This window comes from Bison bison, unplaced genomic scaffold, assembly GCF_000754665.1.
Source record: "Bison bison bison isolate TAMUID 2011002044 unplaced genomic scaffold, Bison_UMD1.0 scf7180017864072, whole genome shotgun sequence".
In the NCBI taxonomy this organism is placed as follows: Eukaryota; Metazoa; Chordata; class Mammalia; order Artiodactyla; family Bovidae; genus Bison; species Bison bison.
Window position 1 is genome coordinate 3999273 of NW_011494644.1, and position 26891 is coordinate 4026163.

General features: G+C 38.4%; 1 protein-coding gene across 1 annotated transcript in view; it reads left to right on the forward strand.

Annotated features, from left to right (window-relative positions):
* The window catches only part of LOC104986728 (ATP-binding cassette sub-family A member 3-like), a 238467-nt gene that overhangs the window by 54921 nt on the left and 156655 nt on the right, over positions 1–26891 (forward strand). The window contains exons 9-10 of the mRNA XM_010837414.1: positions 11352–11533; positions 15379–15516. Coding sequence (XP_010835716.1) covers positions 11352–11533; positions 15379–15516 — 320 coding nt within the window. The remainder of the gene's footprint in view (positions 1–11351; positions 11534–15378; positions 15517–26891) is intronic.

The window sequence follows — 26891 nt, forward strand, 5'->3', positions numbered from 1 at the left end:
GGTCCCATCACTTGATGGCAAATAGATGGGGAAACAGTGGAAACAGTGGCTGACTTTATTTTTCTGTGCTCCAAAATCACTGCAGATGATGATTGCAGCCATGAAATTAAAAGACACTTACTCCTTGGAAGGAAGGTTATGACCAACCTAGATAGCATATTGAAAAGCAGAGACATTACTTTGTCAACAAAGGTTGGTCTAGTTAAGGCTATGATTTTTCCAGTGGTCATGTATGGATGTGAGAGTGGGACTATAAAGAAAGCTGAGCATTGAAGAATTGATGCTTTTGAACTGTGGTGTTGGAGAAGACTCTTGAGAGTCCCTTGGACTGCAAGGAGGTCCAACCAGTCCATCCTAAAGGAGATCAGTCCTGGGTGTTCATTGGAAGGACTGATGCTAAAGCTGAAACTCCAATACTTTGGCCACCTGATGCGAAGAACTGACTCATTGGAAAAGACCCTTATGCTGGGAAAGATTGAGGGCAGGAGGAGAAGGGGACGACAGAGGATGAGATGGTTGGATGGCATCACCGACTCAATGGACATGGGTTTGGGTCGACTCTGGGAGTTGGTGATGGACAGGGAGGCCTGGCGTGCTGTGGTTCCTGGGGTCACAAAGAGTCGGACACGACTGAGCGACTGAACTGAACTGAACCTTGATTCCATCCTGTAATTCACCCATCCTGGCATTTCCCATGATGTAATCTACATATATGACAAATAAGCAAGGTGGGAAAATATACAGCCTTGTTGTACTCCTTTCCAGTTTTGAACCAGTCAGTTATAAGATTCTAACTGTTGGCTCTTGACCTGCATACAGATTTCTCAAGATGTGGTCTGGTACTCCCACTTCTTTAAGAATTTTCCACAGTTTGTTGTGATCCACAGAATCAAAGCTTTAATATAGTCAGTGAAGCAGAAAGAGATGTTTTTCTGGAATTCCATTACTTTTTATATGATCCAATGGATATTGGTTATTTGATCTCTGGCTCTTCTTCCTTTTCTAAACACAGCTTGTATATAAATTGAGATATGGAAGTTCTCAATTAATGTGCTGCTGAAGTCTAGCTTGAAGGATTTTGAGCATAACCTTTATAGCATGTGAAATGAGCACAATTGTATGGTAGTTTGAACATTCTTTGGCATTACTCTTCTTTGGTACTGGAATGAAAACTGACCTTTTCCAGTCTTGTGGCCATTATTGACCTTTCCAAATTTGCTGACATATTGAGTGCAACACTTTAACAGCATCAAGAATCACCAATGCTCCTTATCTCCAAAGTTTTGTGACTTTTTTTTTCAAAGTTCAATAAATTTCTCAGAGAATCTATCAGAAATGTATCAGAGAATTAACATTAATACTTCAAGCCCTAATTCCTGAATACCTCTTACTAAATTGTTTAAGCCTCAGTTTCCTCAACTGTAAAATTGGGATGACATTACCATTTTACCACTTTAAATATTTCTCTTCTGGCCTTTAGAGTTTGTGCTGAAAAATCATCTGATGTCCTTAAGAACATTCTCTTGTATGTTACTCTTTGCTTTTCCTCATTGCCTTTAATATTTTCTCCTTTTTTAAATTTCTGTCAACTTGATTACTAAGTGTCTTGGCAAGTTTCCTCCTTGGCATACCCTGTTTGGGACTCTCAGCACTTCCTCATCCTTGAATATCTTCTTTTCCATGTTAGTGAGGTTTTTGACGATTATCTCTTCAAATATTTTCTCAGTTCCTTTCTCTCCCTCTTCTCCTTCTGTTGTTGTTCAGCAGCTAAGTCCTGTCTGACTGTTTGCGATCCCATGAACTGCAGCACCCTAGGCTTCCCTGTCCTTCACTATCACTTGAAGTTTGCTCAAACTCATGTCCATTGAAGCAGTGATACCATCCAACCATCTCATCCTCTGTCACCCACTTCTCCTCCTGCCCTCAATCTTTCCAAGCATCAGGGTCTTTTCCAGTGAGTTGGCTCTTCACATCAGGTGGCCAAATTATTGGAGCTTCAGCTTCAGCATCAGCTTTTCCAATGAATATTCAGGATTGATTTTCTTCAGAATTGACTGGTTTGATGTCCTTGCTGTCCAAGGAGTTTTCAAGTGTCTTCTCCAGCACCACAATTCAAAAGCATCAAGTCCTCAGTACTCAGCTTTCTTTATGGTCCAACTCTCATTTCCTCCTCCAGGGGATCTTCCTAACCCAGGGATCAAAGGCATATCTCCTGCATTGGCAGGTGGATTCTTTACCATTGAGCCAGCTGGGAAGATCAGAAAGGTCTTAATGACTCGAATAATTATGATGTTGTGGTCACTCACCTAGGCCAGACATCCTGGAGTGTGAAGTCAAGTGGACCTTAAGAAGCATTACTACAAACAAAGCTAGTGGAGGTGATGGAATTCCAGCTGAACTATTTAAAATCCAAAAGATGATGCTGTTAAAGTGCTGTACTCAATATGTCAGCAAATTTGGAAACTCAGGAATGGCCACAGGACTGGAAAAGGTCGGTTTTCATTTCAATCCCAAAAAAGGGCAATGCCAAAAAATATGCCAATTGCTATACATTTGCACTCATTTACAGACTAGCAAGGTTATGCCTAAAATCCTTCAAGCGAGGCTTCAGTAGTACATGCACTGAGAACTTCCAGATGTACAGAGTTTCAAAGAGGCAGAGGAACTAGAGATCAAATTGCCAACATTCATTGGATCATGAAGGGATTTCCAAAAAAAATCTGCTTCTGCTTCACTGACCACACAAAGCCTTGACTGTGTAGATCACAAAAAGCTGTGGAAAATTCTTAAAGAGATAGCAATACCAAACCACCTTACCCAACTCCTGAGAAATCTGTATGCAGGTCAAGAAGCAACAGTTAGAACTGGACATGGAACAACTGATTGGTTCCAAACTGGGAAAGGAGCACATCGGGTCTGTATATTGTCACCCTGCTTATTCAACTTCTATGCAGAGAGCACCATGCAAAAATGCCAGGCTGGATAAATCACAACCTGGAATCAAGTTTGCAGGGAGAAATATCAACAACCTCAGATATGCAGCCTCTGGATGGAGGTGAAAGAAGAGAATGAAAAGACTGGCTTGAAACTCCGTATTAAAAATTATGGCTTCCAGTCCCATCGCTTCATTGCAAATAGAAGGGGAGAAAGTGGGAGCAGTGACAGATTTTATTTTGTTGGGCTCTAAAATCACTGTGGATGGTGACTGCAGCCATGAAATTAAAATATGCTTGCTCCTTGAAAGGAAAGATATGAAATTAAAAACCTAGACAGCGTATTGGGATTCCCAGGTGGCATTAGTGATAAAGAACCCTCCTGCCAATGCAGAAGACATAAGAGATTCAATCCCTGGGCTGGAAGATCCCCTGGAGGAGGACATGACAACCCACTCCAGTATTCTTTATTCTTGCCTGGAGAATCCCGTGGACAGAGGAGCTTCATGAGCTACAGTTCAGGGTCACAAAGAGTCGGACAAGACTGAGCAATTTTGCATACACACAGACACCGTATTAAAAAGCAGAGACATCACTTTGCTGACAAAGTTCAGTATAGTCAAAGCTATGGTTTTCCCAGTAGTCATGTACAGATGTGAGAGGTGGACCATAAAGAAGTCTGAGGGCCAAAGAATTGATGCTTTTGAATTGTGGTGCTGTGGAAGAGTCTTGAGATTCCCTTGGACTAAAAGAAATCAACCATGAATATTCATTGCAAGGACTGTTGCTGAAGCTGAAGCTCCAATACTTTAGCCACCTGATTTGAATAGCCAACTCATTGCAAAATACCCTGATGTTGGGGAATATTGAAGGCAAAAGGAGAAAGGGGCTGTGGAGGATAAGATGGTTAGTTAGTATCACTGATTTAATAGGCATGTGACTGAACAAACTCTGGGAGATAGTTGAGGACAGACGAGCCTGGCATGCTATAGTCCATGAGGTCACAAAGAGTTAGACCTTAGTGAACAGTGACTAATGATACTGAGCATCTTTTCTTGTAGTTATTGCACAATGGTATAACTTCTTTGAAGAATTATTGCACATTGGTACAACTCCTTTACCCATTTTAAAGTCAGTTTATTTTGTTCAGTTGTAAGAATTTTATATATCCTAGATACAAGCCCTTTATTATATGTATGATATTTTCATCTATTTTGTAGGTTGTATTTTCACTTTCTTGATAGTACTTTTTCATAGACAAAGGTTTATATTTTTGATCACATTCAATTTATCTCTTTTTTCATTGTTTATGTTTTGGTATTGTCTGTTTGCCAAGTTGAAAGTCATGAGAATCTGCCCCTCTGTTTTTTGTAACAGTTTTAAAAAATAGTTTTAGCTATTAGGTTGAATTTTTCAATCTAAGTTACTTTTTTTACATATTGCAAGTTGAGTTCAACTTACATGTGAATATCCAGTTATCTCAACAGTACTAATGGAAAAGAGACTTTGTTCCCAATTTTTCATAGAATCTTGTAAAAAATAAATTCACCATTGCTCACAATTGTATTATATTCTATATATCTATCCTTTGCTAGTACCACACAATTTGGTAGTTTTGAAATTGAGAAGTATAAGTCTTCTAATCTAGTTCTTTATCAAGACTGTTTTGGCTATTCAAGGTCCTTTGTAATTCTATGTAAATTTTACAGTTTAGCTTTTTTACTTCTGCAAAAAGTGCTATTGATATTTCAAAAATGTTAGAGCTAATAAACAGATTCAACAAAGTTTCAGGATACAAAGCCAACATACAATAATCAGTGGTATATCTACAAATCTGTAATAATCAAAAAGGAAATGAAGAAAATCATTGTATTTACATTAGAATTAAAAGAATAAAATGCTTATGAATATATTTAAACAAGAAGTGCAACATGTATACTGACTGTTACAAAACATTGCTAAAAGAAATTAAAGAAGACATAGGTAAGTAGGAAAACATCCTGTGTTCAGGGATTGGAAGAGTATTTTGTTAATACCTAAAATAGTCTGTAGGTTCAATGCAATAGTGAAAGTGTAAGTTGTTCAGTCATGTTCCACGCTTTGCAACCCCATGGGCTATACAATCCATGGAATTCTCCAGGCCAGAATACTGGAGTGGGTAGCCTTTGCCTTCTCCAGAGGATCTTCCCAACCCAGGGATTGAACCTGGGTCTCCTGCATTGCAGGCGGATATATATGCCTATATATATCAGACAAGACACTGATGCTGATGCTGGATCATCATCAGTGTCTTGTCTGATTTTGGGGTGCTTTTTGGTTTTTGGTGGGATTCCTTGGTTTTCTTCATTTCCTTTTTGATTATTACTGATTTGTAGATATACCACTGATTATTGTATGTTGGCTTTGTATCCTGAAATTTTGTTGAATCCTTATTAGCTCTAACATTTCTTTTTTTCATGGAAACTTTTGGATTTTCTGTACATAAGATCTGTGAGTAAAGAGTTTTTCTACTTTCTATCCAATTTGGTTGCCTTTTATTTCTTTATCTTGCCTTATTTTCATGAATATAATATCAAATACGGTGTTGAATAGAAGTGGAAGAGTGGACATGCTTATTTTGTTCTTGGTCTCTAAGGAAAGCTTTCTGTCCTTCACCACTGAGTGTGATTTTTAGTTGTGGGTTTTTTTTAATAGATGATCTTTTATAGGGGATCTTTGTTTTGATTAACAAAGTGCCCTTTTTTAAATAATTTTGTAGAGATTTAAAAATTTTCAATATTGAAATTGAAGTGTTGGATGTTATCAAATACTCTTTCTACATCAGTTAAACATGCCACTTTTTAAATTCTGTTGTTTGTTTTGTAGAAGTATGAGTCACAAAAGTATATATTTTGAAAGTGTGCAACAGTACGACTTGATGATTTTATGTCCATACATGAAATAATCATCATATTCAAGCTAATTAACACATACAACACCATGTGCTGTGCTATGCTTAGTCACTCAGTTTTTTCCAACTCTTTGCGACCCCGTGGACAGTAGCCCACCAGGCTCCTCTATCCATGGGGATTCTCCAGGCAAGAATACTGCAGTGGGTTGCCATGCCCTCCTCAGGGGATCTTCCCAACCCACGGATCGAGCCCAGGTCTCCCACAATGCAGGAGGATTCTTTACCATCTGAGCCACCAGGGAAGCCCATGAACACTGGAGTGGGTAGCCTATCCCTTCTCCAGGGGAACTTCCTGAGCCAGGAATTGAATTCGGGTCTCCTGCATTGTAGGCAGAATATTTACCAGCTGAGCTACCATAGTTACTTTGTGTGTGTGTGTCAAGAACACTTAGAACTTTCATGTCGATGTATGGCAAAAACCACTACAGTATTCTAAAATAATTAGCCTCCAATTAAAATAAATTACTTAATTTAAATTTTAAAATAAATAATTACAGTAGGAAAAAAGAACTACTTTCTCAGCAAATTTCAAGCATATTTAAATTATTAACTATGTTTACTATACTGTAGCTACACAGAATTTATTCATCTTATAGCTGAAAGCTTGAATCTTTTGACAAACAGCTTTCCATTTCCCCCAAACCACAGCCCTTGGCAAACACTGTTAACATGTAAGTGAGATCACACAATATTTCTCTTTCTGTGTCTGACTTATTTCACTTAATATAATGTGTCCTTCAGATTTATCCATGTTGTTGCAAATGGCAGGATTTCTTTATCTTTGTGGCTGAATAATATTTCATTGTGAATATATATACCACATTTTCTTTATTTGTGTATTGATAGATACTTAGTTTTTATGTCTTGGCTATTTTGAAAAATGCTACAGTAAACATGAGAGTGCAGATACCTCTTAAAAGTTCTGTTTTCTTTTTCTGTGTGTGTATATATATATATATATATATATATACACATACATACTTAGTTGGATCGCTGGAATGTATGTTTTAAATTTTTTAGAAACTTTATACTGTTATTCATAGTGACTGTACCAGTTTGTATTGCCACCAACAGTGCACCATGGTCAAGAAAATAATATTTAGGAAAGAAATGTTATTTTAACATAAACAGTAAAATGGACTAAAATGGATAGTGTGTCTACATTAAAATAAGTTCAAGTTCAGTTTATGTATCCTATTATGATTAAATCATGTAAGTAGGAACTTATAGTTCCATATATATTTCCATTGTTAAATTATTTAGGATAATTATATATAAGAGCATATAATACAATATACTGAGTCTGCTTCTCTGACATTTTTACCTATTAAAACGGCTCAGCAAGTAGTTTTCACCAATAGAATAGTCTAAAGCTGCCTCCAAATTAAACACTGTAGGAGTTTTCAAGGAAATTGTTAGTATGAATGAAGAAACAACATATAGTATGTTTCTCTTGCATTTGACTATACATTTAACCAGCACATTAAAATGTTTACATATAACTCAAAAATACGAAAACAAACAACTCCAAACCACCATATGACACACAGATCTAACAAAGTATATGTGGTCAGAGATTCCGTAAAATATTTAAAGATGGACTGACTTTCCTTCTATGGAAAATGTAGAAAGCGTTTTGAAAGGCCATTGTTTTCAGAGGCTGTTGTTCAATGTATACACTTAAGATACAATATTATAGTGTTATAATAAGAAATCCTGTATTAAGATCAATTCAAATTGGATTTCACAAGTTAGTAAATGCTTTTACAAATGCTTTGACAATGTTATAGAAAGTGCATCCTTTTACTTTCCATTTTTATGCAATGTAATTATTTGGTGTTTATACAGTTAAAAATTAAAAGCAGCCAAATATTAAACAACATACATATTAAAATTTGGGGTTGTAGTTTGTGGTTTAAAATAAACAGCTTCCTATTGTTTGCTTCAAGCTCTAATAACAGCATAAAGAGAAGCACATTCAAAATACTAATTTACTTTGATAGCAAAGGATTGTTCTTTGAAGATTAATGAAAGTAGCTGCTGCTGCTGAGCCGGGTCAGTCGTGTCCGACTCTATGCGACCCCATAGACGGCAGCCCACCAGGCTCCCCCATCCCTGGGATTCTCCAGGCAAGAATACTGGAGTGGGTTTCCATTTCCTTCTCCAATGCATGAAAGTGAAAAGTGAAAGTGAAGTCCCTCAGTTGTGCCCAACTCTTCGCTACCCCATGGACTGTATATCCTACCAGGCTCCTCCGTCCATGGGAGTTTCCAGGCAAGAGTACTGGAGTGGAGTGCCATTGCCTTCTCCAATGAAAGTAAACATGACCCATTAAGTTGAAGTGTACTATTTAAAATACTCAGTAGTTTACATAAAATTTTAAAATGTATTTTTATTACTTTTTCTCTACTGTCTCTTCTTTGCGGTGCATGGGCCTTCTCTAGTTGCAGAGCACAGGCTCTAGAGCGTGGGGGCTTCAACAATTGTGGCAAGTGGGCTTCGTTCCTCCCCTCCACGCCCTGCAAAACCTGTGTACCCTACATAGTCTGGCAGATTCTTAACTACTGGACCACCAGGAAAGCCTTAAAATATATTTTTTAAAGAACTAAACATCTGTATTCACTGATAGCAATGGTATACCTACTTGATGATGACTTGAAACAAATGCCCATAAGGAAAAAATACTGTAGTTATTTTTATCTAAATTTACTTTTAGTCCATGGTCTAGAAGCATTTTCCTCTTAGTACAATACTCCTTTTCTATAAGGCAGTTCCTGGGAGCTAGACTGCTCTAGGTAATGAGACAGTTAAGGTAAAGAGTAATTGCTTGCAGTTTAAATAGATAGTAACTTTTTGCTCTGGCTTAGTGAGCCAGTCTAATCAGTTGTATCTAAAAATAGGCAATTCTTTAAAAGGTTCTAATTTCTTTATTATCTGCAATCTTTGGAAATTAATAGTATAAAACTACACAATTAGCAAATGTATTGAAATCTGTGTACAAATTACTTCTACTTTCAAGGTCTCATGTGATAGTGGTTTATTTTTTTTAAGTTGCTCCAAAAGTAGTTATATACAATTTTATTTTCTTTAAAGGAAACTGCCCATTTTAAATTACATCTGCATCATACCTTAATTTCATAATAGTTTATTTAACAGGTCTTAGTCATGGACTTTTCTAAGATGAGGTTTTATATTTCCCTCCCGTAGCTCCTGGTTGTCAGAAAGCCCATGTTTTCCGCTATTGAAGGAGTTTGGTCCTGCTGATGTTAGTGTTTGTCTAATATTTTCTCCCATTTTTAATTTTAGGAGGTATTTCCTCTGGTTTGCTCTCTTCATCTTCTTTAAAAGCTGCTGCTACTGAAAGGATTTATTGGAGCAAGAGCTGAAACAGCTTTGTTAGTTCAGGCATATACATGACACAAGTCTCATAAACAAGTTGATGCTTGCTTTCTCTGTTGTCTGACTACCAAATCCAAACTTGCAGATCTTTATAAGCACTGTTGAGAAATGAGTTTTCTCCTTCAGCTCATTGCTTCTCAGCACTTCTCAACTGGCACTTTGTCCCATTGCTCCAGAGGCTTTAGCTAGCTGTGGGTTCTCAGGCTTTTCTCCCTCCTTCCTGCCCATCATTTTCCCCACCACAGCCATGCCAAGGACTCTAGCATTTCTTTTTGATTCTTTCTTATCCATCTCTCTACATTATCAGTCTATTCTTGCATGCTGTGTACTTTTTCCATTAAAGGCCTTATCACGTTAATTATGGTTTCAAATAGTCCTGGTTTATTTTTTAATTAATTAATTAATTTTAATTGGAGGCTGCTTACAATATTGTAGTGGTTTTTTCCATACACTGACATGAATCAGCCATGGGTGTACATGTGCTCCCCATCCTGAACCCCCCCTCCCAACTCCTTCCCCATCCCATCCCTCAGGGTCATCCCAGTGCACCTGCCCTGAGCACCCTGTCTCAAGCATCAAACCTGGACTGGCGATCTGTTTCACATATGATAATATACATGTTTCAGTGCTGTAATAGACCTGGCTTAATATTTCCAACATTTTCCATATCAGAGTCTGATTCTGAAGCTGTTTAGTTTCTTCAATCTGTGTTTTTTTCCCTTTAGTATGCTGTATAAATTTTTGTTCAAATGTGTACATGAGGGTCTAGGGAAAAGGAAATATAGTAAATAGGATATTAGTGACATAGAGGTAAGGTGTAGTGGGGAGAGAAAGGATTTCATAGTGCTATGATTGGGCTTTAGTCTTTCGATGAGCTTATGTTGCTGGTCTATGAAATCATCAGTGCTTCTCGGTTTTTTCCTCTTTAGAAAAGACAAGATGACTAGAGCAGGTTGGACTTTTCCTTCCCCTAGGCAGGTTATGCTCTGGTAAAATACTTTCTCATGAATCAGGCCTAATTAATAATAGAATGCTCTGGCACATTTCAAAATGGTTCCTTCTTCCCTTCTTCCATGATTCCTGGAAGCATGAGGGGAGTTTTCTCGTATATTTGCCGTGAGAAACTGATAAAGATCTTGGAGGTAAATTGACAGAAACATGAATTCACAAGTTCCTTATGACTTGAACACCCCTGGACTTTTTAATTCTTTAGACTTGTCCTAGTAAGGCCCCAGCAATTTGTTAATTATAGTTTAGGATTTTCTACTGTAGTACTGGATCTTTTAGAGATTCTGTTTAGAGTTTCTACTCCATTAAATTATATTCTCTGTATTTGCCTATCTGCCTCTCCAGTTTTAGGGACAGTGTGTAGCCCTGTGACCTCACTTATTTGATCGATCTAAGAAGAGTTATAGACTTTTCAGTTCAGCTTCCTACTTGTTACGATGGAGTGGTGACTTCTAAGTTCTTTCTCCAAACCAGAAACTGGAAGCTGAACCTTGTTTTTTTATATTGATGAATACCTTTCCAGTTTTATATATCCTGATGGTTATTTTGATGGAAATCAGCATGAGAGAGAATGGAGAGATAGGACCACCATCTCAAGCAATAGGTCTGCTTATTGCTTTGAGTCTTATTTTATGGACTTCTGATGATTGTTTATTTTTGTTTCAGTCACCTACCAACATTTCAGTCAACATGTTTGGCTCTAGGCAAGGACCCCTTTCTGGAGAAGGAAATGGCAACCCACTCCAGTGTTCTTGCCTGGAGAATCCCAGGGACGGGGGAGGCTGGTGGGCTGTCGTCTCTGGGGTCGCACAGAGTCAGACACGACTGAAGCGACTTGGCGGCAGCAGCAGCAGCAGCAGCAGCAGCAGAGACCCCTTTCACTACTATGTCATTATCTTTTTGAGCAACCTAAAATTTAAAGTATCTAAAAGTAGTAAGTAGTATCTATTGCTAAAGAATATCAGTGCACTTTTCTTCATTGTTTAATTATAAAGCTGATGAGTAATTTTGTTTTAGTCACATTTGGGTACCTGAAGTAACTATCTCCTATTATATTTCAGAATATGGTGCTAAGTGGAATAACTTCTTGTCACGAGTGAGCCCAGATGATGAACTCACTCTTGCTCATATTATGGGAATGCTTTTATTTGACGCCTTTTTATATGGCCTTCTGGCCTGGTATATAGATGCTGTCTTTCCAGGAAAGTATGGTGTGCCCAAGCCATGGTATTTCTTTATGCAGGTAAGTTCTAATTATTTCTGTTATTGAGAGAAACTCAAGTTCTTATATACTGAGTTTATTGAAGAGTGAACATTATTTAATTTTAACACCATCCACACAGTCTTATGATACTAATACAGCTTTAATTCCTTCTCAACTAAAGCCGTTACGAGTTAATTTTGTAACATGTATAATAGAATTAAATGGTTTTTTATTAAAAATCTGTATCTGAAGGAATGTGTGGTAAGGTCCTTAGACCCTAGTGAGGAGATTATAAATTATGTCAGATATCTGGTTACCATTATATGCTTTTTTTCTACTATTAGTCCAAATTACTTAGAATCAAAGCCAACTCATTTGAAAAGCCAATGGCACCCCACTCCAGTACTCTTGCCTGGAAAATCCATGGATGGAGGAGCCTGGAAGGCTGCAGTCCATGGGGTCGCTGAGGGTCGGACACAACTGAGCGACTTCACTTTCACTTTTCACTTTCATGCATTGGAGAAGGAAATGGCAACCCACTCCAGTGTTCTTGCCTGGAGAATCCCAGGGACGGAGGAGCCTGGTGGGCTGCCTCTATGGGGTTGCACAGAGTCAGACACGACTGAAGTGACTTAGCAGCAGCGTGCTACATATATATATATATGTATATACGTATATATATATATATATATAAAATTCGGATGGAGGAGCCTGGTAGGCTACAGTCCACGGGGTTGCAAAGAGTTGGACTATCACTATATATAATTCCATGGACAGAGGACCTGGTGGGGTCACAAAGAGTTGGACAAGACTGAGCTAATAACTTTAACTTTCTTTTTTTTTTAATTATTTTATTTTATTTATTTATTTTTAATTTAATTTAATTTTATTTTTGTTTTATTTTATTTATTTTTTTTATAAACTTTACAATATTGTATTGGTTCTGCCATATATAAAAATGAATCTGCCACAGGCATACAGGTGTTCCCCATCCTGAACCCTCCTCCCTCCTCCCTCCCCATACCATCCCTCTGGGTCGTCCCAGTGCACCAGCCGCAAGCATCCAGTATCGTGCATCGAACCTGGACTGGTGACTCATTTCATATATGATATTATACATATTTCAATGCCATTCTCCCAAATCATCTCACCCTTTCCCTCTCCCACAGAGTCCAAAAGACTGTTCTATATATCAGTGTCTCTTTTGCTGTCTCATACACAGGGTTATTGTTACCATCTTTCTAAATTCCATATATATGCGTTAGTATACTGTATTGGTGTTTTTCTTTCTGGCTTACTTCACTCTGTATAATAGGCTCCACTTTAACTTTCATATACACACATATATATATACACACACATACACACACACACACACATACACACATCTAATTGCTGATCTCTTAATTTCAAATGCATTTTAAAAATCCTGCATTGTATTCTCCTCCCCTCATGATTACTGATTTCGATATTATATTTTACATCTAATTATCTTCTGTATCTTTTATCTGCTTATTGTGGATAATCTTATGGGAGTTTTCTTGAGTGTTATGCTTTGCTTTTCCTATGCTGCTTTTAATACTGTCTATCTTTAATTTTGTCATTTTAATTACAATGTGTTTTGGTGTGTTCCTCTTTGAATTCATCCTGTATGAGATTCTCTGCACTTACTGGTTTTGGATAACTGTTTCTTTTCCCAGGTTAGGGAATTTTTTAGCTATTATGTCTCCAGATATATTTATACCCTTTCTCTCTCTTCTCCTTCAGGGACCCCTATAATGTGAATACTGGTATGCTTGATATCGTCTCAGAAGTTTCGTTAACTGTCTGCATTGCCTTTCATTCTTTTCTTTTGTTAAGCATCAATGATTTCTGATACTCTGTCTTATTGCTACTCAGCTTATTGACCTTCTTCTCTATATGATTTAGTCTACTGTTGATTCTTTCTAGTGTATTTTTCATTTCAGTTTTTGTGTTCTTCATCTGTGTTTGGTAGCTCTTTATATTTTCTAATTCTTTGTTGAAAGTTTCTAACTTCTCTCTGTGTGCATCCATTCGTCTCTTTCATTTTTTGATGATCTTTGCGGTCATTACTCTAAAATTTTTCTCAAGTAGATTGTCTATTGCCTCTTCACCTAGTTCTTCTGGGTTTTTATATTGTCTCTTCATTTGGAACATATTCCTCTGTCACAAAATTTTCCCTGACTTGCTGTTTTTATGTCTGTGTACTTGATATATTAGTTACATTTGTCAACATTGGAGAAGTGGCCTTGAAGGAGAAGTCTAATGCACCCCAGCAGCACACTCACCTTTCATTACCAGAGCTATACGTTCTAGATGTGCCCCCTATTTAGGCTATGTGGGTCCTTCTGTTGTGGTGGGCTAATTACCATGGGTAATCTGGCAGGCTTTGTTAGCCTTGGTCTGGTTGGTTGCCAGGCCTTTCCTTGTGTAAGAGCTGTTGAACACTAGTTTCTGGGGCCAGGTCATGGGGTGGCTGGATTCTGCACCCTGTGGAGCCCTGGGCCTGTTACTGGTTCACTGATAAGTGGAGTTGGGGTCCAGAAGATCCTGAGGCTGTTGCCGCCACACTGGTGGGTGAGGCCAGGCCCTAGAGCTAGTGATGGTTCATTAGTAGGCAGAGTTAGATCCTATGGTTTGGCTGTAGGACCCAGGGATCCCAGAGTTACTATTGGACTGTTGGTGACTGGGACTGGTTCCTGACACAGCTGTCTGTGGGATCTGGCATGTCTCAAAGATTTGTTGACCTGTTACTGGGCACAGGGCCCAGCCAGTCCTAGGGCGGGTGCTGGCCTGTTGGTAGCTGGGCTCGGACAACAGGCTGTGGGGCTTTGGTTTTCCTGTGGTTAGTATCCATCCACTGCTGGGTGAGACTATTCCCAAGGCCAGAGCAGGATCACTGGTGGGCAGAGATAGGGATTCTGGGGCTGATGGCTACCCACTTGTGAGTGCACCAGGGCCCAGCTGCATGGTTCTGGGGGTCCTGCTTGTAGTGCCTGCACATTGATGGGTGGGGCCAGGTCCTGGGCCCCTAGCTGGGAAGGGACATACTGCTGGTGCTGTGGGCTCAGAAGGTCTGAAGGTAGACCATCTGCTGCCTAGTTGATTCCTACAGGCTGTTGGGCAAGGGCATGGCTGGGCCCTAAGGCTAATCAGCTAGAAGGAGGATTCCAAAATGGTGCTTGCCAGCAAGTGTCCATGTGGTACAATAAGCTCTCCCAAATGGCTGCCACCAGTGTCTGTATCCACAAGGTGGGCTGTAGTGGCCTCATGCCTTTCCAGGGGTCTCTCCAAGATTAGCAGACCCAATAGCATTACCCAGGCATCTTTCAAATTACTGCTTCTTCTCTGGGTCCTGGAGAGGGTGATATTTTTTGTGTGCCCTCTAAAAGTAAAGTGTCTATTTCTCCTAGCCTCCTAAGACTTCTGAAAGTGAGCCCCACTGGCCTTCAAAACCAAACATTCTAGGAGTTATTTTCTAGGAATATACCATAATGGAACAGAATATGAAAAAGAATACATATATTAAAGTGCTTTTATGAAAGCAGTTTTGAACTCACAAATTCATTGAAAGGGTCTTGGCAATCTTTAAGGATCTTTAGACCACATGTCCAAATAAGGAGACTGACTCAAAATGATAGAATGCTTTTTGCTGAGCCATATTAAAGTGACATTTTAAATAGCATATTTTGTAGTTATTCTGTAGGAATTAAAATTATAGGCTATTTGTTTCCAAATTTCACTTCAAGTTATCTGTTACAACCCATCTCAAAACTGAAGTGAAATGAGTCAAAATGTTTTCAAGTTTAGGAACATTTTATTTTTCATTCACATGATAGATTCTGTTTTTCTTCTTTTCTTAGAAAGGCTACTGGCTTGGAAAGGCTACAAGCATTAGGAAAAAGGAAGATATGCCTGTTACTAATACAGTTCAAAATGCTTACTTTGAAGAAGAACCTGTTGGTTTGATTGCTGGTATCAGGATTCAACATTTGTACAAGGTATTATTTACAGGTCTCTTTTCCCCTGTACTATTGAAAAGTAATTTACAACACATAGTAAATTAATTTTCTATTGCAAAGAGCTGACTCATTGGAAAAGACTCTGATGCTGGGAAAGATTGAAGGCAAAAGGAGAAGATGGTGGCAGAGGATAAGATGGTTAGATAGCATCACCAACTCAATGAGCATGAATTTGAGCAGACTCTGGGAGATAGTGAAGGAGAGGGAAGCCTGGCGTGCTGCAGTCCATATGGTTGCAGAGTCAGACACAATTTAGAAACTGAACAATTAAAATAACAAATGTTTGTCACTGGCCGTAACCCTACTCCCATATGATGTTAATAAAGGTTATAGTCAGCAGACTCATTATTTAATGAGACAAAATTAAAATTTATGCAAATAAAATAAAAATCCATGTTTTCCTCTATTTACTTCTGAATAGCATTCAGCTTTGTATAGACGATAACTGTGTCTGCTACAATTCTTCCATCATAAGAGTTAATTTTTCACTGAAACTGTGAAAATTTTGTTATGTAAATATAAATTTCTGTTCACCACTCTGGCTTTACTTATTCTACAAGTTATATATTAGGCCATTTGTTTACACTATCCTCTTTCGAAGTGTTCTGCAAGGACATGTTCTTAAACATATCAGTTTATCTGGATAAACTGCAGGCATGTATCATTCAGGTAACCCATATATCTGCTGGCATTCTCTTGGGCCTCAAGGAGATATTTCAGCTTAACTTGAACCTCTAATCTCACAATTTTTGGAAACTCAGATATCTCTTCAAAATTTCTGCTAATCATTTGTGGGTATTAGGAAGAGGATAGGACCTTTTATCCTATTATGGTTTTCTCTGCCTCTAGCACATTACAGTATGACTCTGTCTTTATCACATCACTGTAGATGTAAAACTGTCTTTTCATTGTATTTTCTCAGGAAGTCCATTCAAATCACAATTTTGTGATTTGTGATTTATGATTTATGATGGGTTTATATTAACAGCCACATGAGCCATTTCACCACCCATGTCCTTTCTCATCTCTGTTTTCACTTCTCCACCAAGATTGTCCCTGAGGGCTTCCTCTAATTTGTGTAGTAGTTCATATTTTCTTAGCTTTTTCCCCCAGACTTGAATACCCAGACTTATGAGTACTAGCAGAACCTAGGACTTCCTATGTACTATTTATTTATTTATTCAGAAGTTCAACAAGTAGTTTCTTAGCACCTATTATGTTATAGAAACTGATTGGTATTGGAAATATAGTTGTAAAATATTCAGATAAAATCTCCCTTTTAAAGGGAAAGTAAGTAAACAGTTAGGGGTACTCCTGCCTCGAAAGAAGAACTTCCCTGATGGCTCAGATGGTAAAATGTCTGTCTACAATGTGGGAGACCTGGGTTTGATCCCTGGGTGGGGAAGATCCCCTGGAGAAGGAAATGGCAATCCACTCCAGTACTATTGCCTGGGAAATCCCATGGACAGAGGAGCCTGGTAGGCTACAGTCCATGGGGTCATCACAAAGAGTCAGGCACGATGAGCAACTTCACTTTCACTTTCACTTTCTGCCTCCAAGTAGGATGGGAAAGTTCTTGGTAGCCCGACACTCAAACTTAAAATAGTAGAAGAAACCAGATAAATTATATTTATCAGACAACTGCAAAAGCTGTAAGGACTAGATTATTTTCAATTCTGAAGAATAAGCAATACTTTTAAGCTGACCTTAGAAATACTGGCCATTTTCTCCCTTGTAGCTGTTTTCTAACTGGGGACAGAATCAATCCTTGCACCCTCTACTCCAAATAAGAACTCTACTGAAATAAAGAGGCACTTGAGCCTTTTGGTGGTTATAGTTGGCTGGCATGACATTTTGGAAGCATGAAGAGGTCCCATGTGATCAATTTTCCCTTTGAGATATTTAAACTGATGTAAAGAGCTTTAAGGGGATTCTGGGAAACCAAATCAAGGATTCTAAAAGGCAGCATGAAATCTGTAAACCTGTGAAGCTCAGAAGCCAAAGTCACACCAGAGGAAAAGCACACAATTGGCCTCCCCACCCCAGACACCTGGCATATTTAGAGTTGTAGGAAATAGAAAGTGAAGAACTATATTCAAAACTATAAAGGACAGAACAGAATCTCCTTTACCTGCAAGATATTCCATCAGAAGTTTAAGAGGACCAGTCTTACAGAGTAAGAATGAACTAGGATAGCCCAAATCTTTCTAAACTTCTGATCAGTTTTTCACTCCACTGAATTCCAGGTTAGATGTAATTGATCACCTCTTTCCCTTATCTATTTAAACAAGAAAAGGGGTTACTTTCAGGTGGAAGATGACTGGAGCCTCCTTGGTTATTTTATACAAAATGCATAACACAAATAAAGAATTACTAGACATGTGAAGAGGTGCAAGATAGTGACCAGTAACTAAGAATAGGAACATACCATGGAAGCAGACACACGGATTATCTAGAAATAGGAGTTAGCAGAGAAAGATTTTATAAGAACTGTGAATACTGAAATAAAGAACATATTAAAAGACTGATATTCTCATCTGAATGGCTAAAATAAAAACATTTGACAATAGTATTTGTAGCAAGGATATGGAAAAAGGTTATATTTCTAGCAATACAAATCAATATAACAACTTTGGAAACCTATGTGTCAGTGTATCATTCAAAGTTGAGCTAGGAAACAGAAATTATTCTCCAGTAATACAGAAATTTTAGTGCAAAGAACTTAGTAATAAAGACAGGTAAAAATACTGATAGAAATAAATCAAACTTTGAAGAATATAGAAATAGTAGATTAGAGAGTAGTCACTACCTTTAAGGCTCAGGAGCAGCCCTCACTGGAAGAACAAACTTGGAAAAGTTTCTTCCTCTATACCAAGGATGAGATCAAACTTACTTTACTGAGGGCTATGGTTCTGTGGCTGCGTGAATGGTAAGAAGTCTGCCAATGGTAAGAGGTACCATAGGCTATGTCTGGCAACTGGAAAAACCTCATACTGGGTGACAGAGAAACATGCCAGGAAACTTCTTGCTTGTGTCCTGGAAAGAGAAGCCACGGGATGTGGTAATGATGAGGATTGCTGAGGTGCTAGTGCTACCTTCTATGAAGCCACCACTGAGTCAATGGTGAAGTCTGACTGGAAGTCTTAGGAAGACTGAAGGGATAATGGTAAGACTCCGAAAAGATGGTTATATTATGTATTATAGAATGTATTGCATCATGAGGGAAACAAGATGATTGGATAATAACTTGGACATATAACAAGAATGAGAAGTAATTTTGATGGAATAGTGAAGGAAAGCCTCTCTGTGAAGGTAATTTTTGTGTTGGAATCTGAAAGATGTGGATGAATCAGGGAGTTGAAAAATGAAAGACAAAAAATTAAAACAGAATATTAAATCCAAGTTCTGAGGTGGAAAAAACATTGTCATTATATTTGAAGAAGCAAACAAAGAAAAAATGGTTGAAACAAGTTTGAAGAGATAGAAGCTAGATCAGGAAGGAACCGTTCAGTTCAGTTCAGTCGCTCAGTTGTGTCCGACTCTTTGCGATCCCATGAATTGCAGCACACCGGCCTCCCTGTCCATCACCAACTCCCGGAGTTCACTCAGACTCACGTCCATCGAGTCAGTGATGCCATCCAGCCATCTCATCCCTGTTGTCCCCTTCTCCTCCTGCCCTCAATCCCTCCCAGCATCAGAGTCTTTTCCAGTGAGTCAACTCTTCGCATGAGGTGGCCAAAGTACTGGAGTTTCAGCTTTAGCATCATTCCTTCCAAAGACATCCCAGGGCTGATCTCCTTCAGAATGGACTGGTTGGATCTCTTTGCAGTCCAAGGGACTCTCAAGAGTCTTCTACAACACCACAGTTCAAAAGCATCAATTCTTCAGTGCTCAGCCTTCTTCACAGTCCAACTCTCACATCCATACATGACCACAGGAAAAACCATAGCTTTGACTAGATGGACCTTTGTTGGCAAAGTAATGTCTCTGCTTTTGAATATGCTATCTAGGTTGGTCATAACTTTCCTTCCAAGGAGTAAACTGTTAGGTCACAGTAAAGTTCAATAAACTTTGGACTTGAAAAATAGTTGGAAGTCACTAAAGGAATACGATTGCTATAAGGACATAATCTGATTTATGCTTTGAAAATATTCTCTGACTGTGGTGTGGAGAATTACTGTGAGGAGGATGAATAAGGAAGTTTCTGTAATCATAACAGCTTGGACTAGGGTGGTGTCAGGGAATTTGAGAGAGAAGTGAACAGTTTAAGACTGTTTTCTGTAATTAGAACTGTAAAGAGTGCAGCAGGTTGAGGGAAAAGGAGGAAACTCTTTTGATTTGGGTTTCTGACTTGAACAATTGAGTGGATAGTGGTGATATTTAGTGATATGGAAAAGACTGGAGAGGAATTACAGTTTTTTTAATTTAAAAGTGGAAGCTTGAGGAAATTAACATATCTCGTTTGGATATAAGTTTGAAGTACCATTTAAACAAACATTCAGGTGAGATATCAGTTTTAGAAGTCTAGAGTTTAGACAAATTTAAAGCCTGATATGCATTTGAAATTTATCAGCAGAGAGATGACATTTAAAATAAATATCAAGATGAAGGCTTAAGGAGAAAATGTAGATACGATGCACTTTAATTATAATGTATTATTACTTTTCCATTACTCTCTATATTTGTCCTTTTCTCACCATCTGTTCAAGTTAGCAGAAAGGGTTTAAGAGATGAATTCTAAAACGAATATGTTTGATTCCCACCTCTTCCATGTATTTTTTATTTCTTAAAATATCCAAGCTTAATTTTCTTCATGTGCAATGTGGGGGATGGTAGCTGCCATATAGATTTGCTTTACGGGTTAATTGTGAGATGTGGTGTATAAAACAAACAGTGCTTGGGACATAGTAGATATTTAGAAGAGTTCATTCTCTTCCTTTACCAACTACTTCTCCCTCTCTACCATTACTTGTAGCTACTGGTCTTTGCAAAATAACCAATTTTTGTCCCTGTGGTTTCGAACATATTTCTCTAATAAATATTTAACCTTACTCTTTCTGTTATCATTACCTAACTCCTTGGATACTTTAACTTTATCCTCCACCATGGTCCTGGGAAGACTGAATTTCCTATTATCAATAAATGAAATGATGTTATCTTAATTTTACCTACCTGCTCTCACTCTACTTGATATCCTAATCTGCAAAGGTCAAGGAAGCAAGTAGATATGATTTTTCTCATTCATGAAAGTTGATTTTTTCTTTCAATTAGGGATAGACTGTAAATATATTTTATTTTTAGAACAGTCTTATAGAAAATGAGAAGATAGTACAGGTCCCCATGTATTTATTTATTTTCAATATTTTCTGTTATTAACATATTAATATGGTACATGTGTTACAATTAAAAACAAATGTGAAATGATAGGATGGTGTCGGCATCACAGCAGCGTAAGTTGCTTTGTCTTTCTCCTTCAGTCTACAACCAGTAAAATATCCATAACTCAACAAAGTTGCTTCTGTGCAACAGACACGGTTGCCAGAGAATTCCATACATCTGTACAATGGTATAAAGTGGACTAGGAACACATGGAGGTGGTGGCAAGAGGGAGCAGTGGAGGAAGTGTCTGCAATCCCAGACCCCTGGCTAAGCCCACAGCTCCAGAGAACCCAGAAGCCGCAGGAGAGGCAGCTCATACAAACCAAGTCTCCTGGTTAAATGGCACCTCTGGCCACAGTAGACCAGGCAGAAGCAGCAGCTGGGCCTGTGACACCATCCCTTTAGCCATGGAAGCTCCCATGACTCTGCCTGCTCCCAAACTCAGTCACCCCAGATGTGGCAAAGGCACCTGTGACACCGGCTCCCTCTCCACCTTAGCCACCCCCATCCCCCGAAATGGAGCCTGCAACCCAGGAGACCTTAGACTTAGCAGAGGTGTGTGACATCTTGGTGTCACAGGCACTTTTAATTTTTCTATGTCTTTGTGTTTAAACTGAAATTCTTTTATTTATGTATTTATTTTTATTATTTTTTAAATTATTTTTTGGAGAAGGCCCTGGCACCCCACTCCAGTACTCTTGCCTGGAAACTCCCATGGACGGAGGAGCCTGGTAGGCTGCAGTCCATGGGGTCATGAGAGTCGGACACGACTGAGTGACTTCACTTTCACTTTTCACTTTCATGCATTGGAGAAGGAAATGGCAACCCACTCCAGTGTTCTTGCCTGGAGAATCCCAGGGACGGGGGAGCCTAGTGCGCTGCCGTCTATGGGGTCGTACAGAGTCAGACACGACTGAAGTGACTTAGCAGCATTTTTATTATTTTTGCTGTGCTGGATCTCCATTGCTGTGCATAGGTTTTCTCTTGTTGTGAAAAGAGTGGCTACCCTTCATTGTGGTGCACAGGCTTCTCATTGCAGTGGTTTCTCTTATTGCAGGGCATAGACTCTAGGGCATGCAGGTTTCAGTAGTTCTAGCACGTAGGCTCAGTTGTTGCAGCTCACAGGCTCCAGAGCACAGGCTTAGTAGTTGTGGGGCAAGGGCTCAGTTGTCCCTGGCACATGGGATCTTCCCAGATCAGGGATGAACCAGTGTCCCTTGCATTGCAAGGCAGATTCTTAATCACTGAACCAGCAGGGAAGCCCCCAAAGTGGAATTCTTGTAGGCAATATATAGTTCCATCTTTTTAAAAATGCAGTCTCTTAATTGGTGCATTTAGATCATTATTATCTAAAGTTATTATTAATATAGGTGAATTAATATTAACCAATATTATTTAAATGAGTCTTCCATCATAGCTCAGTCAGTAAAGAATCTGCCTGCAATGCAGTATTCCTCCAGCAACTCAGGAGACCTGGGTTCTATTCCTAGGTCCTGGAGAAGGATATGGCAACCCACTACAATATTCTTGCTTGGGAAATCCCATGGGCAAAGGAGCCTGGTGTAACAGGCTACAGTCCATGGAGTCATGAGAGTTGGACATGACTTAGTGACTAAACCACCATCAATATTTAATATTAATATCTATAATTGAGAGTACAGGTGGCACACTGGTAGAGGATCCGCCTTCCAGTGCGGGAGGTGCAAGAGTCTGATCCCTGAGTGGGGAAGATCCTGTGGAGTAGGAAATGGAAACATGTCCAGTGTTCTTGCCTGGAAAATTCCATAGACAGAGAAGCCTGTAGAAACCAGCTACAGTCCATGGGGTCAAAAGAGTCCAACATGACTCAGCGTTTGAGCATCACCAACTGTAACTTTCTTATGTTTATTACACCTGTTCTTTGTTACCTGTTTTATCCTCTCCTCCTTTTCTGCCTGTCAGTGGCTTATAGAGAAGTCTTAGGTAATTTAATCCTCATTCCTGTTAAGATTCTCCTCTGATCTCTGGTTTATTTCAAGTGAAGTGAAATGAAATCGTTCAGTCATGTCTGACTTTTTGTGAACCCATGGACTATACAGTCCATGGGCCAGTATACTGGAGTGGGTAGCCTTTCCCTTCTCCAAAGGATCTTCCCAACCCAGGGATTGAACATAGGTCTCCCACGTGGCAGGTGGATTCTTCACCAACTGAGCCACAAGGGAAGCCCTAGGTTGGCTTGTCAGGAGTGGGATTCAAACCCATGCCTCCAGGGGAGACTGAGACCTGAATGTAGGGCCTTAGACCACTCGGCCGTGGCTTATTTCAAGATGTTTTTATTTTTCAAGATTTTTATTATTTGGTTTTCAACAAATACATGCTTCAGTCTAGATTTGTGTGTGTGTGGTCTTTATCCTGCTGAATTTCCTTTGAGCTTCCTAGAACTATAGTTTGGTATCTATCATTCATCTGGAAAGTTCTCAGTCATCATTTCCTCGAACATATCTTCTGGTTCTTTCTCCCTTTCTTCTCCTTCTGGCAATCCCATTATATTATACATAGACAACACCTTTTGTAACTGTCCAACAGTTGTTGGAGATTCTGTTCTGATCATTTTCATTCTTTTTTCTTCTTATTTCAATTTGAGATGTTGCTATTGTTGTGTTTTCAAGCTTACTGTGTCTTCTTTTCTCAGCCATGTCCAGTCCACTAGTGAGCTCATCAAAAGTGTTCTTCACTTCTGTCACATTGTTATTGCTCTTCAACATTTCCTTTTGATTCTGCATTAAAGTTTCTTTCTGCTTACATTATACATTTATTTTTCATGTTGTTCCTTAAAACCTAGAGGCATTTGCATATTAATCATATTTATTTTTCTATAGTATTTTTATTGAAGTATAGTTGATTTACAATGTTGTATTAATTTCTGCTGTATAGCAAAGTGATTCAAATTCTTTTCTATAATGGTTTATCATGGGATATTGAATACAATTTCCTGCACTATGCAGTAACACCTTGTTATTTATCTACTCTATGAATAATAGAGTCTAGTCAAGGCTATGGTTTTTCCAGTGGTCATGTATGGATGTAAAAGTTAGACTGTGAAGAAAGCTGAGTGCCGAAGAATTGATGTTTTTGAACTGTGGTGTTGGAGAAGACTCTTGAGAGTCCCTTGGACTGCAAGGAGATCCAACCAGTCCATTCTAAAGGAGATCAGTCCTGGGTGTTCTTTGGAAGGACTGATGCTAAAGCTGAAACTCCAATACTATGGCCACCTCATGCGAAGAGCTGACTCATTGGAAAAGACTCTGATCCTGGGAGGGATTGGGGGCAGGAGGAGAAGGGGACGACAGAGGATGAGATGGCTGGATGGCATCATTGATTTGATGGACATGAATATGAGTAAACTCTGGGAGTTGGCAATGGACAAGGAGGTCTGGAATGCTGCTGTCCATAGGGTCACAAAGAGTCAGACACGACTGAGTGACTGAACTGAACTGAACTGGGGGTCTGTTTCTGTTTTGCAAATACTTTTGTGTCATAATTTAGATTACAAATACAGGTGATATGATATATTTGCCTTTCTCTTCACTTAGTATGATAATCTCTAGGTCCATCCATGTTGTTTCAAATGGCATTATTTCATTCTTTTTATGGTTTAGTAATATTCTATGGTGTATGTGTACCACATCATCTTTGTCTATTCATATGTCGATGGACATTTATGTTGTTTCCATGTCTTGGCTATTGGGAATATGGCTACCATGAAGATAGGGCTGCATGCAACTTTTTGAATTACATACTGTGTTGAATAGAAGTGGTGAGAGTGGGATTTTAACAAAAAGGTTTTCAGTTTTCACAGCTGAGTATCATATTGGATGTTGGTGTGTCATAAACAACTTTTATTATGTTGAGACATGTTCCCTCAATACCTACTTTAGTAAGAGTTTTTTTTTTAAATCATGAACAGATGTTGAATTTTATTGAATGCCTTTTTCTGCAGCTATTGAGATGATCTTGTGGTTTTTGATCTATCTTGATGTGGTGGGTCACATTGATGGATTTGCATGTGTTGACCCATCCTTGTGAACTAGCCATGACTTCAACTTGGTTGTGGTATGGGATCTTTTTTATAATGTGCTGTTGAACTTAATAGCCAACATTTTGACAATTTTCGCATCAATATTCATCAAAAATATTGTTCTGTAATCTTTTCTGGTAGTGTCTGTGTCTGGTTTTTTATCAGGGTAATGGTGTCTTTACAGAATGTGTTGGAAAGTATTTTCTCTTCTTCAGTCTTTTGGAAGAGTTTGAGAAAAATTGGTAGAAGTTCTTTGTATGTTTAGTGGAATTTGCCTGTGAAGCCATCAGGCTCTGGATGTTTGTAGGGAGTTGTTTTTTTTTTTTTAATGGATGCTATTTTACTTTTAGTGATTGATCCCTCCAAGTTATCTAATTCGTCTTGATTCAGCCCTTCAACTTTGAACAGCTGCAGGTTTCTAAAAAGTCCATTTCTTCTAGGCTGTTGAATTTATTGGCATATAATTTTTCATATTATTGTCTTATGGTATTTTGTATTTCTGTGATATCAGTTGTGATTTCTTCTCTTTGATTTCTAATTATATTTACTGGATATTCTCTTTTCCTTTCTTGATGAGACTGTACAGAGATTTATCAATTTTGTTTACCCTTTATTGGTTTTATTGAATTTCTTCTAGTGTTCTTAAAATTAATTTATTTTAATTGGAGGATAATTAGTTTACAATATTGTGATGGTTTTTGCCATACATCAGTATGAATCGGCCATAGGTATACATGTGTCTCCTCCATCTTGAACACCCTCCCACTTCCCTCCTCACCCTGTTTCTCCAGGTTGTCACAGATCACCAGATTTGGGTGTCCTGCTTCATATATCAAACTTGCACTGCTTATCTATTTTATATATGGTAATGTATATGTTTCAATGCTATTTTCTCAAATCATCCCACTCTCTCCTTCTCCCACTGAGTCCAAAAGTCTCTTCTTTACATCTGTGTCTCCTTTGCTGCCCTGCACGTAGGATCATCAGAACCATTTTTCTAGACTCCATATATATGTGCTAATATATGGCATTTCTCTTTCTCTTTCTGACTAAAATGGACACAAATGCATTCTTTTTTATAGCTGTGTAATATTCCATTGTATATATGTATCCACAACTTCTTTATCCATTCATCTGCCAAGGGACATCTAGGTTGCTTCCATGTCCTAGCTATTGTAAATAGTGCTGCAATGGACATTGGGGTGATTGTGTTTGTTTTTTTCAATTCTGGTTTCCTTGGGGTATATGCCCAGTAGTGGGATTTCTGGGTCATATGGTAGTTTTATTTCTAGTATTTTAAGGAATCTCCATACCATTCTCCATCGTGTTTGTATCAGTTTTTATTCCCACCAACAGTGTAAGAGGTTTTCCTTTTCACCATACCTTCTCCAGCATTTATTGTTTGTAGACTTTTTGATGATGGCCATTCTGACTGGTGAGATACCTCACTGTGGTTTTCATTTGCATTTCTATATTAATGAGTGACATTGAGCGTATTTTCATGTGTTTATTAGCCATTTGTATGTCTTCTTTGGAGAAATGTCTGTTTAGGTCTTCTGCTCATTTTTTGATTGAATTGTTCATTTTTATAATATTGAGCTTCATGGAACATTTGTATATTTTGGAGGTTAATTCTTTGTCAGTTATTTTTTTTGCTGTTATTTTCTCCCATTCCCAACTTCAGCCTATACTACAAAGCTACAGTCATCAAGACAGTATGGTACTGGCACACAAATAGAAATATAGATCAATGGAACAAAATAGAAATCTCAGAGATAAACCCACACAGCTATGGACACCTTATCTTTGACAAAGGAGGCAAAAATATACAGTGGAAAAAAGATAATCTCTTCAATAAGTGGTGACAGGAAAACTGAACTGGTCAATTGCATGTAAAAGAATGAAATTGCAACTCTTT